Source organism: Pristis pectinata, chromosome 3 (genome assembly GCF_009764475.1).
Source record: "Pristis pectinata isolate sPriPec2 chromosome 3, sPriPec2.1.pri, whole genome shotgun sequence".
Classification (NCBI taxonomy): Eukaryota; Metazoa; Chordata; class Chondrichthyes; order Rhinopristiformes; family Pristidae; genus Pristis; species Pristis pectinata.
Window position 1 is genome coordinate 9,018,655 of NC_067407.1, and position 15,219 is coordinate 9,033,873.

General features: G+C 36.0%; 1 protein-coding gene across 1 annotated transcript in view; it reads left to right on the forward strand.

The window, feature by feature from the left end:
• The window catches only part of fubp1 (far upstream element (FUSE) binding protein 1), a 38,307-nt gene extending 24,527 nt beyond the window's left edge, over positions 1–13,780 (forward strand). Inside the window, 6 exon segments of the mRNA XM_052010640.1 lie at positions 7–86; positions 633–758; positions 1,100–1,180; positions 1,782–1,853; positions 1,941–2,098; positions 2,496–13,780. Of these exon segments, the coding sequence (XP_051866600.1) occupies positions 7–86; positions 633–758; positions 1,100–1,180; positions 1,782–1,853; positions 1,941–2,098; positions 2,496–2,504 (526 nt within the window). The 3' untranslated portion in view covers positions 2,505–13,780.
• Positions 13,781–15,219: the final 1,439 nt, after the last annotated feature.

A 15,219-nucleotide genomic window follows, 5' to 3' on the forward strand; every position in this document is an offset into this window, starting at 1 on the left:
CTGCAGTGGACCACCAGCACCTTATGCTCCACAAGGATGGGGGAATGCCTATCAGCCCTGGCAACAACAGGGTCAACCAGATCCAAGTAAGACACAATTTCATGCTTGATATGCCGCATCTTAGCTTTGTAAAAGCAATCCAAGCTCTTTCCCTGAGCTCCATTGATGATGTAATTGAGCCATAGAGGCCCAAAGGGTCCAGGTTTGATTCCTGGTTTGTGCTGAGTGAGCTGATCTCAGCTGTGGTGGAGCTATGTTTGGCTTTGGCACATGCAGGGAGACGGCAATGAATGGGACCAAAACATTTAGGATTCCCACTCTACCCTGCTGTCTAGTTTTAACCCGCTCCAGAAACATGTGCATGCCAGCATCAATTGGAAACAATGACTGGGGTTCCTTGCACAGTTGAAAAGTCAGGCATTTGCAGATGCTCGCTTCGGCAGGATACTGGCGAGTAGCTTGTACTTGGGGAATCATATTCCAGTGAGGGCCACCACCTTCAGTAAAGGAAGAAGACAAGAAAAGTGATCCACTTACCTTGCTGTAATGCTGTAATATATTAAATAACTTGAACATTTTCATTTGCAGTGATAGAATGCCAGCAGTAATAAAATATTTTAAATTTATTGTAGGTAAAGCTGGAGATGCAAATACTGCTGCATGGGCAGCATATTACGCTCAGTATTATCAGCAACAAGCACAGCAACCACCTGCAGCTCCAAGCACTGGTCAGAGCAATACCCCAAATTCTGCACCGGGTAAATCATCGGGTATTTTTTATATAGATCTTCTGGCTACACTGACAATGTTAACTGTTGCACTTTTTTAAAACTTTGAGAACTACATTTGCATCTTACCCAAAAGATTTATCATGTAGTCGGATTTATTTTGGAAAACCGTATTAGCTGTTATATTATTCTTGTTTTAATCAGGGGCATGTGTGCCTAAATCACTTTACACAGATGGTTAGAAAATCTCTTCTCGATTAGTTCTAGCAGCTTTTGGTTTTCCTTTTGTTACAACCTCTCTCCTCTGTCCTCCATGGGAATTCACAGTTGTAGGGTTAATGTGCTAATTTGTGGTGTACTTTTGGCAGCAGGTGATCCAAACCAACCAAGTGCTCCTCCAAATCCTCAGACCGATTATACCAAGGCCTGGGAAGAATATTACAAGAAATTAGGTAATTGTAATTAAGATTGATGGAAGGAGATGTACAAAAGAAAAAGTAGGAATCCTCCTCCAAAAATGTTTAATTTAGAATTCTCTTTCAAAAGCCTTTTTTCACTACAGTGATATACTGTAAGATTATTGGTGGATTACAGAGAATATTTGTTTCCAGCCAAGCTTCGTGCAAAATTGCATCAGGCTATTTAATGTGCTGGCTTTGACACTGACGCACTTTATTCCATAACTGGGATTTGTTACAAGTCTTTGTATTTTCGGTAATCACCCGAGCCAAAGCTGTTAGCTCTTTCTTACATTCGAGTGTTTGTAACCAATAGCAATGGAAAATTCAAAAGTATTTTTGAGTGATTTGAATGAAGGTTGTTCCACTCTTTGGTTTACCTATAGAGAATCTAAAGAATAAACAGATTTTTCCAATTTTTAAAAGCAAGTGTCAGGGGGTTGATGCAAGAATTTCAAACTCAGCTGGAGCTAGTGCAATGCTCTATGTTTTGGAATTTGTTACTTTAAGGATGCAAATTATTCAGATTTTTTTGTATGCATTTTTTTTACTTGAGGAAAATAAATTCATAGAATGTTATCCATGTTTTGTGCAGGTCAACAGGGACAACCCCAAGGCCCCCAGCAAGATTACACCAAAGCTTGGGAGGAATATTACAAGAAGCAAAGTATGTCATTCTCTGTGTGAAACATGATTTAAGTAAGTTTGAATCACCTGAATCTGGTCACTGATTCATTGCTGGTTATTGTTTTAGGTCAGGCAGCCCAAGCCTCTAGTACAGCAGCTCAGCCAGGTGGACAGCCAGACTACAGTGCTGCGTGGGCTGAGTATTACAGACAACAAGCGGCTTACTACAGTCAGACAAACTCCCAGCCAATGCCCCAGCACCCACCAGCACAGCAACCCCCACAGGTAAATACGAATGAAAGAAAGAAACATACCATAGGGCCATGAATTTTCCTTTTATTTGGCATATAGAAATCCTCCTGTGAGCTCGTGGATGTTGCTGAGAGTGGTGAAATTAAGGTAGTGTGATGTGTGCTGTATTTCGACACATTTTCTCCTTAAATGTAATGTAGTTGACTTTTAAGAATTGCACTTGAGAATTATATTGAATGATATGTTACTTCAAAAGCTCTTCATATTGCAAGTTTCCCCCCAAAGCAGGCAACGTGAAAAATGAGAGAAGCTATCTGGATGTATTTAATCTTTCTTTTCGCAGAAAGAGGATCCTGCCCACACTCGGTGTACTTGAAATGTTTCATGTTGGTAACCACTTGTGTATTTCTTATGTATTTCTTTTGTGCAGGGCCAGTAATGTGAAGTGGAGATATTTGCGTCATTGTGGGAAAAGCCTTTGTAAAATTTATGGATGCAGACGTCTTGATGAAGATCTTAATTTTGTTTTTGGTTAAGAGACATAGTGTTTGTTGCTATTGTCATACCTAAGAGGTAGAGAACTTGATAACCATTATTTTGTGTAGAATTGCAAATTTGGTTTGCTTTTAGTGAATCACAATAGTTTGAACATTCCAGCATATGTATTTTCTATTTTTATTCGGTCATTAAAGTGACGTGCTTTTGTTGTAAAATGTATTAATTTCATTGTATACCTGTTCACTTTTAAAATGCTTGTTTTGTGCTTGACAATAAATGATATGAAAACCTTTGTTTGTGGGTAAGTTGGATCTATGGGTAAAGATATAAAGATTGTGTTGTGCCTATTGGATTGTAACCTGGTATTACAACACATTCTCTGCCTTGTGGATTTCTCTTTTGAGTCAGACTGAGACTTCAGATGTGGAAGATTTCAATTCAGATCCAAGTTGCTAATGTAGCCAAGTTTTTGAATCAATGATTATTGCAATTTAGCTCATCAGTAATAATGCAAAGTTGCCAGCAGTGTATATTTTGCATAATCTTTTTATAGCAGAATGTATGATGGTAAAATGCTATTTAATCTTGTGGATGGCATTCTTAGTTTTTCTTTGCAGTTTGATTCTAATTATCTCTATGGCAAGCTACTTAGGAAGTGCTTGTCTATTTGTTTGCAGTCTGTAATTACTGCCATGTAAAATAGTGCCCCATAACTTTTCTTTCTGACAGAAGGAGTTTAGGAAAACTGATGGTAAGGTATCAGTCAAAGTATTGACCAATGACTAAGCAGTTTCTTAAACTGACGATGGATTTGTTTGCTAATGCATTATGACCTGCTCCACATCATTTAGTTGGAATTTGCTATTTTAAAATCCGAAAAGATTATTTGAATTGCTTCTGCATATTATTCCACCTATTTGAAAATGATTTGTTTCTGTGCAAATTGCACTCTTTTTTTCGTTATGTTTGCACCTGCATACTATAATAGTTGTTCAGTTTAATTATGCAAAAGATGAATGCAATTGCAGTCTGTTTGCCACTGTATTTATTGAAGTACAGGTGTGTTCCAGCCAATATAGCACTAGCTCTGTAAGGGTAACCTGGCGTATGCTGTGCACCATCCTTGATTCTGTTCCTTCAAGGAGCTATGCACTGTAAGTACATTAGAATAACTCTTGACTGAAATAGAGATGACTTACTCTGCAGTAACACTTGAAATTGTTTTTGCCCATGTCCTCTATTTTCTATTACACTGAAATTTTATGCAGAGCTGAATGTGTCCTGATCACATACTTGGCGCGTAAAGCTTGTAGGAATTGAACTGATAGGTACTTTCCCTGGTAGTATTGTTGATTAAAAAATTCTCTATTATGGGTAAGTATTTCCTAAATTGTGTTAATTGATGCTTGAGATGCTGCTGAGTGGAAATCTATTTTGGGTGATATTGTGCTAGCTTTTCTTAGGTTACTTGGACTGTATGCAAATATATTTTGTTGATGAAGGTAGGTAGGTCAGGAGTGTGTTGCATTTCAACTCCCTTGATGTTCATCATAATAAATGGTCAAGAATATCTGCTTTTGATGTTGATGCGTAGAACAATGAGAGTTATTTCTGGTTTTTCAAATGAGCGCATAATATTTTCCAGAGCAAAGTTGTCTTTTTGCTGTAAATTGCATTAGAAATTGCTAACTGAAGTGGTAAACGTTGAATAAATGCTTTGATTTGGATTGTGCTTATTTTGTTGGACGTGAGAATGAAGTGTTGCAGATTTTTGCTGTGGATAACATTGTTCTGAGCAGGCATTTTAACTTGAAAGAAATGTAGTTTTGTTCTGCACTTCTACATGCTGTTTTGAATGCTATTTGATTGATTCAAGTGGAAGAGAAATGCTCTTGATATATGATGGAGGTGAATTGTACTGTCCGCACTGTAAATTCAGAGTACCGGTTACTGTAACTTAGTTTCACAGCTGGGCCCACATTCACAGAATCTAATTTTGCAGGCATTAATCAAACCCCTTGAGCCACAAAGAACGTTCAGTAGCCCAGCTGTTGGGGACTGCTCAATTTAGGTATGGAGAATCGAATGAGTACTATGACCAAGAACCACAAGACATCTGCAGGTTATCCTCAATGTGAGTTTTGTTCACGTATGAAACTCTTTATTGAAATTGATGTTTTGACTTCAGAAATGAGAATTTTTGAATTTTATTTGTAATGAAAAATTCAGGAATATCTAACATCTAAATGGTCCATTTATCTACAACTGCAAGTTATCTTTAACTACAGATTTTACATGGTGATTGTTTCTAATTGGAGAGGTTATTCTCTGTGCCTCATCTACAATCATCCACGCAACTATGTCTGCATAAGCACAAGAAAAATTTACAATAGCTATTTTCCCCTTTACCTTATTCAATTTATTATGGTACTCTGTCTCTGCAGGGAGATTGTGTTCATTTTTTTTACAGCAGAAAACAATTAAAAAAAAAGTCTTACCCTTTTTTTCATTGATGTCCTTATCCATTTCAGGTCCTTTTTTCATGTAGTCAAATTGACAATCTCAGTTTAGCTTAATTTTAGAAGTGTGCCCCAAAATATACTTTCGCAATGGGCAGATTACATTGTCTTGATGTGGATTTCAGTGAATACCCAAAGGAGCTTTTAATATTTTACAAGGATTCGTAAGCTGAAGGTCTGTACAATCTGAAGAGTTTAGCCTTGACAAACTTGTGGTGAGTAATCATGCCTGAACAAAACAGTGTGCCCAATAAGTGATGTAATCTTTATATCTTCAGGATGAAAATGGATCCTAATAAAAGACAGGTATTTGCAGAAAACTAATCTGAAAAGCCAGTCTATCATGAGATGCAAGCAAGGAAGGAAACTGGGGAATCAGTTTTTCTGATTTTCATTTCGCACTACTGTCTTGTGAGATTTGTGATACTTTTTTTTTTGTTCTGGTGTCCTGAAATTGTGCCAAGTAAATTGTTAATAATAATTATGGACAGCACTTGTCAGTGGATTGGTTCACATTTAGAATGGTACTCACTGCAGCCAAGTCCAATTGTGTTACCATATATAAATCACAAGTATAGGCTCTAGATATTAGGTTGACTTTGGCAGAGTACCTTCGTTATCCTTTATGTGGAATTCACTGTAGCCATCCTATTTACTAAAATTTGGGTGCTCTTGCTCTTTTATTTTTTAGACCATGAGTCCAACAAACCATTTAACTTTTTTTTAACAAAACAAGTTTTAACGTACTTTGAGGGCAGCTTCACTGGAGACACTATTAACTTACTGTTTTAATAGGATTAAAACGTTATATTTGTCATTGAGATCAGTTGAGTTGTGACTAAAGAAAAGTAGAATGTTTAAGAACAGCAAAGGATTTAATGCTTTTAATTAATGGAGTGGATGCTCGAATAACACAATTGGAGCAATAATTGAAATTAATTTAGTGGAGAATTTTATTTGAACTGTTCTGTTTAATGTTCTTTTTTTTTCTTTGCCATTGTTTGGTGCAGTTTGCCTCAAAGCTTTTGTTTGCCTTGCAGAAGAGACTGGTTTAGATGTCAGTGCTTAAGCTCTAAATATGAATGCCTGTAGACTTGGACAAAGTTGCATAATGTTCATTAAGGATTGTTTTAGATCAGATTTTGTTACTTTCTCAATGCAAGCTATTGTCCTAATTCTGTAACATGCTATAATTCGAAAATCTGAAATAGTAGGAAGAACTTACAAAAATGATTACAAATGGGGAGAGGCAGGTCTATAAGTATTGGGATATACTGACTGGAATTCCTAAACCATATTTTAAACCGGAAAATATGCAATATAATAACCCCAAAGATAATGACCATCTTTGAGTTGGAGGATCTGGCCATTATTATGCAATCCCTGGTCAATATTATTAAGAATTTCAGTAATTACATATGGAATTATCAATTGCATTTTTCTTCAATGGGAAACGATATCAAAGTTGTTAATTGGATTGAAGTTAATTTATTCCTGCAGAAATCAGTTTTATTTTGTTTACCAGATCTAAATATTTACATCTGATGTGTCAGAATGTCCTTTATGCGTGGTGATTGTAATAGTACTTTAGCAAGCAATGATTGTTTTGTGGTTAGTAGTTTCAGTGGGGCTAAATTGAAACTTGTGTTAGAGCTACAAACTAAATCTGTTTGTAGCTACTTATTGGAGTTTGTAATTTATATGAACTATTTAACATATAGATTAACAACATTAAAGGTTCTTAATCATTGTGCTATTTGTTCTTCTGTCTTTGCGTAACAGAATGATGTTCCTTTAAATATATCTTAGCTGTTGAAGTTTTTAGAATTTGTTCTCGAATAGCCTTAGAATGAACTACACCATTTATTACACTGTAATGTCTATAAACTGCATCTTGTAATCCAGGAATTTAAAGTTAGTGATAATGAACATGCAGTTGCTTGCTTAGCATTCCAGAATGGCTGGCTATTTGTGGGTGCTTGAGATGGCTAGTGTAAGTTTCAAGTGATAACCAAAGGAAATGGATGCATTATCAATTTTCCTAAATTAAACTGATGTGTATTAAAAGAAAGCCAAGGCCATGAGAATATATATATAAGACTGGCAGATGGTAGGATTTAGGATTGACAATAATAAACAACACTGAAATGATAATGTAAAATGAGGATGAAATTATGTTGATAAGTTGTAAGGTTAATGTTAGTGCCCCATCATTTGTCTAGCTGACCTGATTTCAGTACTCTGATTCAGGCCTGCATCAATTTTAAGTAGCAGCCTGGTATAAGCTTTCATGCATGAATGTTTAGCTAAGGCTTTTTAAAATGCCAACATAATGCAATTTCTTTTCACAGTTAGGTCATCTTGCACTGTAAAGGCATGAGATGCTTACTCGAGTCACTGGCCAACAAATAGAAGCTATGTACTGCTATAAATTGTTACTGTTGTAGTTATGCAACCACCTTGTAACTTTTTGAAATTTAACACTTTGACAATGCTTCTCAGGGCAAATACTCAAGAAAATGAATGGTTTGTTCAATAATAATGAAATCTTGTATGCATTGCAGAAGATAGAATTGTTTGCAAAGCATTTTCCTATTCATGATGATGTTTTGGTTCTATACTTTTTTCTCTCTCAAAAGCACTCTTAAGGTGTGAGTTGCTCTTGAATCATCCATTCTTTGTGTTAGCTGTGGCATTAGGCATTGGCAAGCTACTTAACAGTGGACTGCATTGAAGCTGCACTTGGTCTTTGTGCTACAGCCATCAGGGTATGCATACCATGTGCTGGACACCAATAGCAACTGTTAGTCTTTTCTTTTGCCCACAATTTGCATAACCTGTGACTGCCATTTGTAACACTACTTATTCCCACCTCCATTTGAGATCAGCAAACTCAGGTGAGATTAACTGTCAATTTACTGATCTGTGTAGCTAAGAGCCAAGTGTGATAAATTTGTCAGCTGAGGCACCTGTATACTAATGCAACTTGCACCTTTTTAAATCGGTAACTTCTCACTCTAATTACCTTGTCCTGAAATTTTGTTGAATTTTTCCCTTGTAACGCACTATCACTTCAAACTTTCCTGACTCCCCATAGTTGTTTCTGCAAGAAACTCACCCTGAGCTTCTACTAATCATTAAGCTCACTTCTGCCTGGTCCTTTTGTCCTTCTGGTACCAAGCTGTGCCCTTAATTTACCGTTTGCCAAATCTTTCTACTGTCATCTTATTGTAGCTTAATTTCCTGAATTAAATATACGATTGGCAGTGTTAAGTAATGCTCAGCATCTTTTCTGAAATATTAATGTTTATATATCGCCTTTAACATTGAAAACAGCCCAAGATGCTTGCATAGATAGATACTAGCAAGAGCAGCTTTGGAAATGAGCCAAAACCTTTTCATTAGGATACATCTTTGCAGAATTTTCTAAAGCTGGGCAAAAAGGTGAGGAGTTTGAATAGGGTCCTGATTGATGAAGGATGTATTCATTTGATTTCTACAAAGATGATTTTAACAATTAGAGCTTAGAACGTGATTTTACAGACTTGTTTCACTTTGCTTTGTCTATAACATTTATTTTATTTAAAAGTTACCAAGACATTGGACTAGCCTAATTTGATATTGCTTCATGATAGGTTTGCATCTGTTCCCTCCTCACTAGCCCCATCACCCAAACATTCCTTCCGATCAGAACAGACCTGTCAAGTTCACACTGTTATTGGAAGCCCCGATGTGGGATATTTGTTTACTTTTGTATGCATTTGGATATGGTGAAAATTAATAAGTGTTTAGCTACCTGCTTCTGATTTTGATTAACTTAATTCCACATTTCATAAGTCAGAAATTTTTGAATGGTAGCTAAGCAACCATCCAATGAATGATTTTGCTGATAAATTGTGGACTTGAATGTTTCTAGATCATCAATCATAGGGGAAGGTGATTTGGCATTCCAAAATTTATCCTTAATTCAATGCAAATCTTTTTTGACCATAATTAGATTGCAATATATTTGGCATTCAAATAAACAATGGGTAAAATGCTTACGGAGAAGAAGCTTGTTTTGTTAGCAGTGTTCACGACAAATTGAAAGACAACCTAATGTTGTGTTCGCCATTGCAATAAGAATCAAATGGGGAACAAATTTAAATTGACCTCCTTACTTTGCATTCCTCAAAGAAAAGTCACCTTTGTTTATAATTCTGTATTTTGGTTTGATCTAGATTGTAATGTTTGAAATTAATGCATTTGCTTATTGCTTGATGTATTAGCTGGTGGAGTTCATCATTAAAAGACTATAGCTAAATACTTCTGACAAATTGAGCAATTACCACTTTCATCCATCCCCCATCTTGCCGAATTAAATTTCAAAACTGATAAATGTGAGTTATGTGTGAACAGGGATATTTGTTTTGATTACTGTTCTTTAGGGTGACGGTCACAGTTGGTACCGTATAGGATTTCTTTCTGTTCATTTTTAAATTTAGGCTTTTATTCTTTGTCAGATTATAGACCTAAGCACTTCTGACAGTGTGACCTTGCAGACAAAATCCAGGCCAAATTGAATTAGTCATGACAAAATCTTCACCGGGATTACACGTGCCTGTTCAAAAGTTTGGATGATCCAGACTCCTTAACATTGGTCAGCAGCAGTCCCGGATCCCAAGGTGAGGATGACCATCTCCTCCCACAGTCTATCAGAATTGTTACATATATGTTGGTGGCTCTGGATATTTGCCATAGACTGCCAATGATCTAATTTTATTTTCAATTGCATGTAGTTTGTGTTTCTATGCCAAATATATTTTTATACATTTGCGCAGGTGGCTGTGATCTCAGTTAAAAAGATTTGATGCTAGATCTTTTTGAACAATACTGCTAAAATGATATTCAAAATCATATTTCTTTGAAGGAAATGTTTTGCCTTCTGCGAGTAACTTAATTGCAGAATACAGTTCTGTTAGCAAATCTACCAATAGGAATAAATAACCATTAAACTTCAACCCCCAAGAAAAGTTCATCTAATGTTACTGTACTTGTGAGGAACAGTTTGAATTCTGGACTGGCTACTCCCCCTCTTCCATTGGCAGCTGCTTGTAGGACTATGATTTAAGGAAGTTACCACACATACTAACTGGAGGTAACTGCCCCTCTTTCTTCCTCTCTCCCACCCCCATAGCCCCTAATTTCTCCTTCCGAGTTTCTCTGAGATGTGTGTTTAGGAAAAGGAATCCCAGCCTGTGAAATTGACCTGCCTTCTGCACATTAGCCCCTTCCAATTTTTCATAAATTTGCAATGCTGTTTGTTTTTAAAACCTGGTCAGGGAATTGGTGAGAATGCAGGTTTATTAAATGAATTTTTAATCAGATTGAACACTTGGTGGGATGTTTACAGGTTTTGGTATCTTTACTGTTTCATGAAAAGCGGGGTGGTTAATGGGCAAAGTCATTGCACATATCAAGTATTGATATGGCCATGGTTTGACAATGGTAGAGAACAAGTACCTCTGAGCCTTTTTTTTTGTTGTGCATTTCTCTGATCTGTAGTAAACGCTTTCAGGATAAGTTTGCTCATTGTAGTTTAATCTTCCTGTAGAGCATGCAATGAAAGATAGCCTGTATCAATTTATTTGGTCTTTTTGATAGTAATGAAGCAATCAGAAAAGATGACTTTTGAATAGTGTGGATTTTTCAAAGCTTTTTTCAATATGTAACCAATGCATGCAATGTTTTGGGTATTTAGACATCAACAACAAAAGTTGAAGGGATGTTGCAGAGTATAGTTACTTATATTCTGAATGAATAAAGCACCCTCTCCTTTAAAACTAGATAACCAGAAATCCATAAACCAGTTCTATACATCTTGTATTGCAACTGAATGCCAAAGTAATTGTTATGCTGACTTTATAAGGAAGTGTTTCAAAATGGAGGCTGTTGGTGTAGTTTTCTTGTACCATGTGAAGTCGCAACTCATTGCAAATGAAGTGCAATTTTTATACTTCACAGTGTCACCCAGACCTTGAACCTTAAGTTCTGCTGCAGTACACTGAAGGTAAGCAAGAACAAAGGCGCATTCTTTCAGGGTTGAAAAGATTTTAATCAGTTATTGGCCCTCTTCATGTATGCATTATTGTGATGAAACTCCCCATTCCTTTACAGTACAAGCATGGAATTACATGTTAGTCTGATTAGCCAAATGTGACATAATTCATTACCATAATACCTAAATTTGTGAGTTAAAAGCATAAAAAGCTGTGAGTATGAAATAATACAGAAGACTAGAAATATATGTCAGCATCTGAAAAAGAGACTGTTAAAGTTTTGGGCCTGCACCTGAAGCGTTTATCTGTCTTTTCAGGTGCCATCAGGTTTGCCTTGCTGTTTTAGTATTTTCTGATTTTGGAAGAAGTAGGAATTTGCATACACCTCGTTTGGATGTGGAGTTGGCAATTCCAGTATTTTATGTTGATAGTTGTTGGCAGAAATTAGTGATTACTTTTGATAGTAATTTAATTCATAAAACTCCACCACCCATCCCAAGGACTGTTTATTTCGATTTCATTATATATTAGATATCTGAATCTCTATCATTGCTGTCATTGGTTCATTATAAATCTATAATTACGATGTGAATCAGTTGTGAAGACCTTGTGTTTGTTTAATATATAGATTGGCAAAAGGATCAAGAGAGTTGGTGGAGGTAATTACCTATCCAGTTTGTATATTCTTGTAGGAAAAGCTGTATGTTTTGCCATGGCCTATTTCACATCGACTTATTTTAACCCTCTTCCACTCAGGTTGATAAATGCCATTGGTTATTTCACCCCATGCAGCATACCGTTCCCAAAAATGGTACAGATTCCTTACTCTATATGATAAGCATCAATCCTTCACTATAACATAACAAAACCGGTCTGCAGATTAAGACCTGCTGTTTCTGCATTGAAGGCTTGTGAAGGGGTTTTTGAGAAACAGCCTGGAGAGAGGGTTAAAATATCAGCAATTTATGCTGCACTAATTTCAGGCAGATAATTGTATCTTAAGGTGAGGTATTCTGCTATTTTGGTGTGTGTTTTTAATGGTGAATTATCATTTACTGGCAGGTTTGTGCTCTATAGTTAGTATTTTTTAGTTGATGACCAGCTTAGAAATACATATGATCAAATGAGGTGTGATTCCATTTTCAGTGTAATTTATTTTAGGGGAATGAATATGCCAGATGTTATTACTTTTTGTATTTTAATCAGAAAGTCTTCATGATTTTGTCTAAAAAGCCAACCTGCTTATCTCTTGGCAATTCTTTTCCCCCCAAAGTATGCATAGATGGTGCCTTCGTTCTTGCACAGCGCTGAAGAGCTAGCTGGCAGCACCCGATTCATAGGTCATAGGAGCAGGCCCTGAGATAGTTTCTACCCTTATGGAGGATTCCTTTGAGTTCATCCTGTTGAACTGATGAACATAAAACATACAAGGGCTCCCTGTATAAGGTAATGTTTTTTTTGAGGGAAATGTCATTCATTTGTGTGCAGAAGTTTATTTCCCACAAACTGTGATATTTGGATGGGACATGCTCTCTGAATCTTTGGCTTATGAACTTGTTTCTGCTCCCATGTTTCAGTTGCGTACAAATGTTAAACTGTATACACTCTTTCCTGCAGGCTGAAACTATTTTAAATGGCATAGTTCAGTCCTATTTAATAATTCTAGAGCTCTACAAATTTTAAATCATCAGTTTATTATTGCAAGACCAGTTTAGAATTGCAAGACTTAATGTGTGCATTTTTGCTTGTTTTCCCTATGGTTACTTTGTTTTTATTTTGGTTTTTCATTGATGTTTCTACAAAGTTCAGTTTAAATTTAACTTACTGAATTACCAATGAACATATCAAATGTATGTGCATTATAATTTTGAAAACAGGTTTTGAGTTGGATAGAGTATAATTACAGAATCGTAACAATTTATTAGTCTGATACCTTGTCCATTTACTTAATGGTTCAAAGTAGATGTAGGAATCTGTGCATTAAGTTAGGAATAATAGTCCTTTTCTAGCCAGTGTGGATGTAGTTTTTATATAAATGTGCGCATTAAAGTTTAACATTTGAGGACTTGCTTACTTAAACAACTTACACATTTTTGTTTGTTTCAAAAATGTTTAGAAGTCATGATTCTAAAAAAAAATCTGCAGAAGAGAACTTCTGCCTTTTTGATTACTGTACACAATTTGTGTTAGATTCTATAGGGAAAATTGTCATTTAAAGTGTTTTAAAGTAGGCAGTAACTGTACTAGAATTTATTAGAGGAATGATGTACCTGGATTTCACTGCAGATTTTTGCTGTTGTCCTTGTTTATACTTCTAATCAGTTAGATAGGTTTCCTGCATATTTCTTTTGCATTTTTTTTAAACATGGCTTTTGAGATGGATTAGATATTATCTCGAAGAAAAAAATTCTTCAGAAAATGTGCATTGCTGGAGAAGACTACTAAGCAAATAAAGGGCTTGCTGTGGTTGGAGGAAGGGATATCATACAGATTTGGAGCTGAACCGTAAGGTAACTTCTCAATCTGACAAAGCTGTTTGAGAATGTTGCAGATGTATTGATACTGAAGGTTTTTCTTTGTTTTACTGATATGTAATCTGATTTTAGTGTGAATTAAATTGTAAAGGTTTTGAAATTTATAAATAAAGTTTTAAGGTGCTCAAATAATTATAGCCTGTGTCTATTTTGTTTGTGTGTCAGTTTGGGTGTTGAGTTAGGTAAGATTGAATATCACATTTTCAGCAAAAATTGGCTGAGGGAAGAATATGCCTCAACTCTATTCTAAGTAGTTGATGATTGTGCTGTGGTTTACACTCATTTTCCATTTAAAAGGAAGTTTACTCCCCTGATCACTCTCAGTACTTGCGCAATAAGTATTCCTTGTAAGTGTCTGATAGTATCACCGCAACCAAGTTTGGTCCCATTTTGACTCTGTCCACAATTTCTAACTGGATCACAACCTGGAATAGGAATTATGGCCGAATTTCTCTTCCACCTTACCCAAGGTATCTAAGTCTAGTTCTGGTGCCCAGCTGCTGCTTCCTTTTTGAGGTGGTCACATCTGAAATCCTGTTCTCAAGGCTGCCTGTTGCAGCTTTCAAAGTTGCACAGCAACAAATGCATTTACTCATTCGCCAATTTTAGTGGTCGTGGGTACAAGCCCTCCTCCAGAGACTTAAACACAGATTCTTGGCTGATGTTTCATATGATCTCTCATAGAATCATATGGAATTATCTTAAAGAGCAGGATTTCTCCTGGAGTCCGAGCTAATATTTATCCTCCACAACCACCACTAAAAACAAATTGCTTTGCAGTTTGAGCAACCTCACACACATTGGATGTGGCATTTCCCTACCTATCAGTGAGTACATTTGATTGAGTATGCAGTGTTTTATTGATTGTAAAACACTTTCACCTTGAGCAGTTAATGTTCCTTATGATTGATACAATGCAACCATTGTTTTTTTTCTCTAACCATCTTGTTAATGTTTTTTTATCACACGTAACTTAAATGGTTTAGTGTATGATGTTAGATCTGTTGGAATAGCACTACATTTATAATTGTCTTTTTTTTGCATAATCATTGGTCTTTGATGCAAAACAGTGAAGGGTCATTGTAAATAGTGTACCTTTTGTTTTCCATGTATGAAATTAAAGCTGGCCAATTATTTACTCTGCCTGTGCCAGTTTTATTATGGTCCTACTTTGAAGTTTTTTGTGTTCTTCGTACACAGTGCTCTGCTTTGTAACTTATTGCATTCTGAAAACACTTTATAAAGCTTTCAGTGGAAAAATTGCCTTTAAATCTATTTGTGGGCACTACTACAAAGGGAATACTTAATGCCCATCCCATTTGTCAAAGTAGTATCAATTGTCCATCCATAATTGCAAGATGGATTTTGTAGTTTAGACTACTTGGATTAGAATGAGAAGTGTAGCTGCAACAGCAGAACAGATTTTGGTTGAAGTTATTTACAGTTTGAAAACATGCATGTAAATTTTTTTTATATCTGTACATCATCTCAGGGTACAGCCACTCTAGAAAGTCTAGTGTTGATTGTTTATACTTGATAAGGTATCTGTGCTGAAGGCATACCCA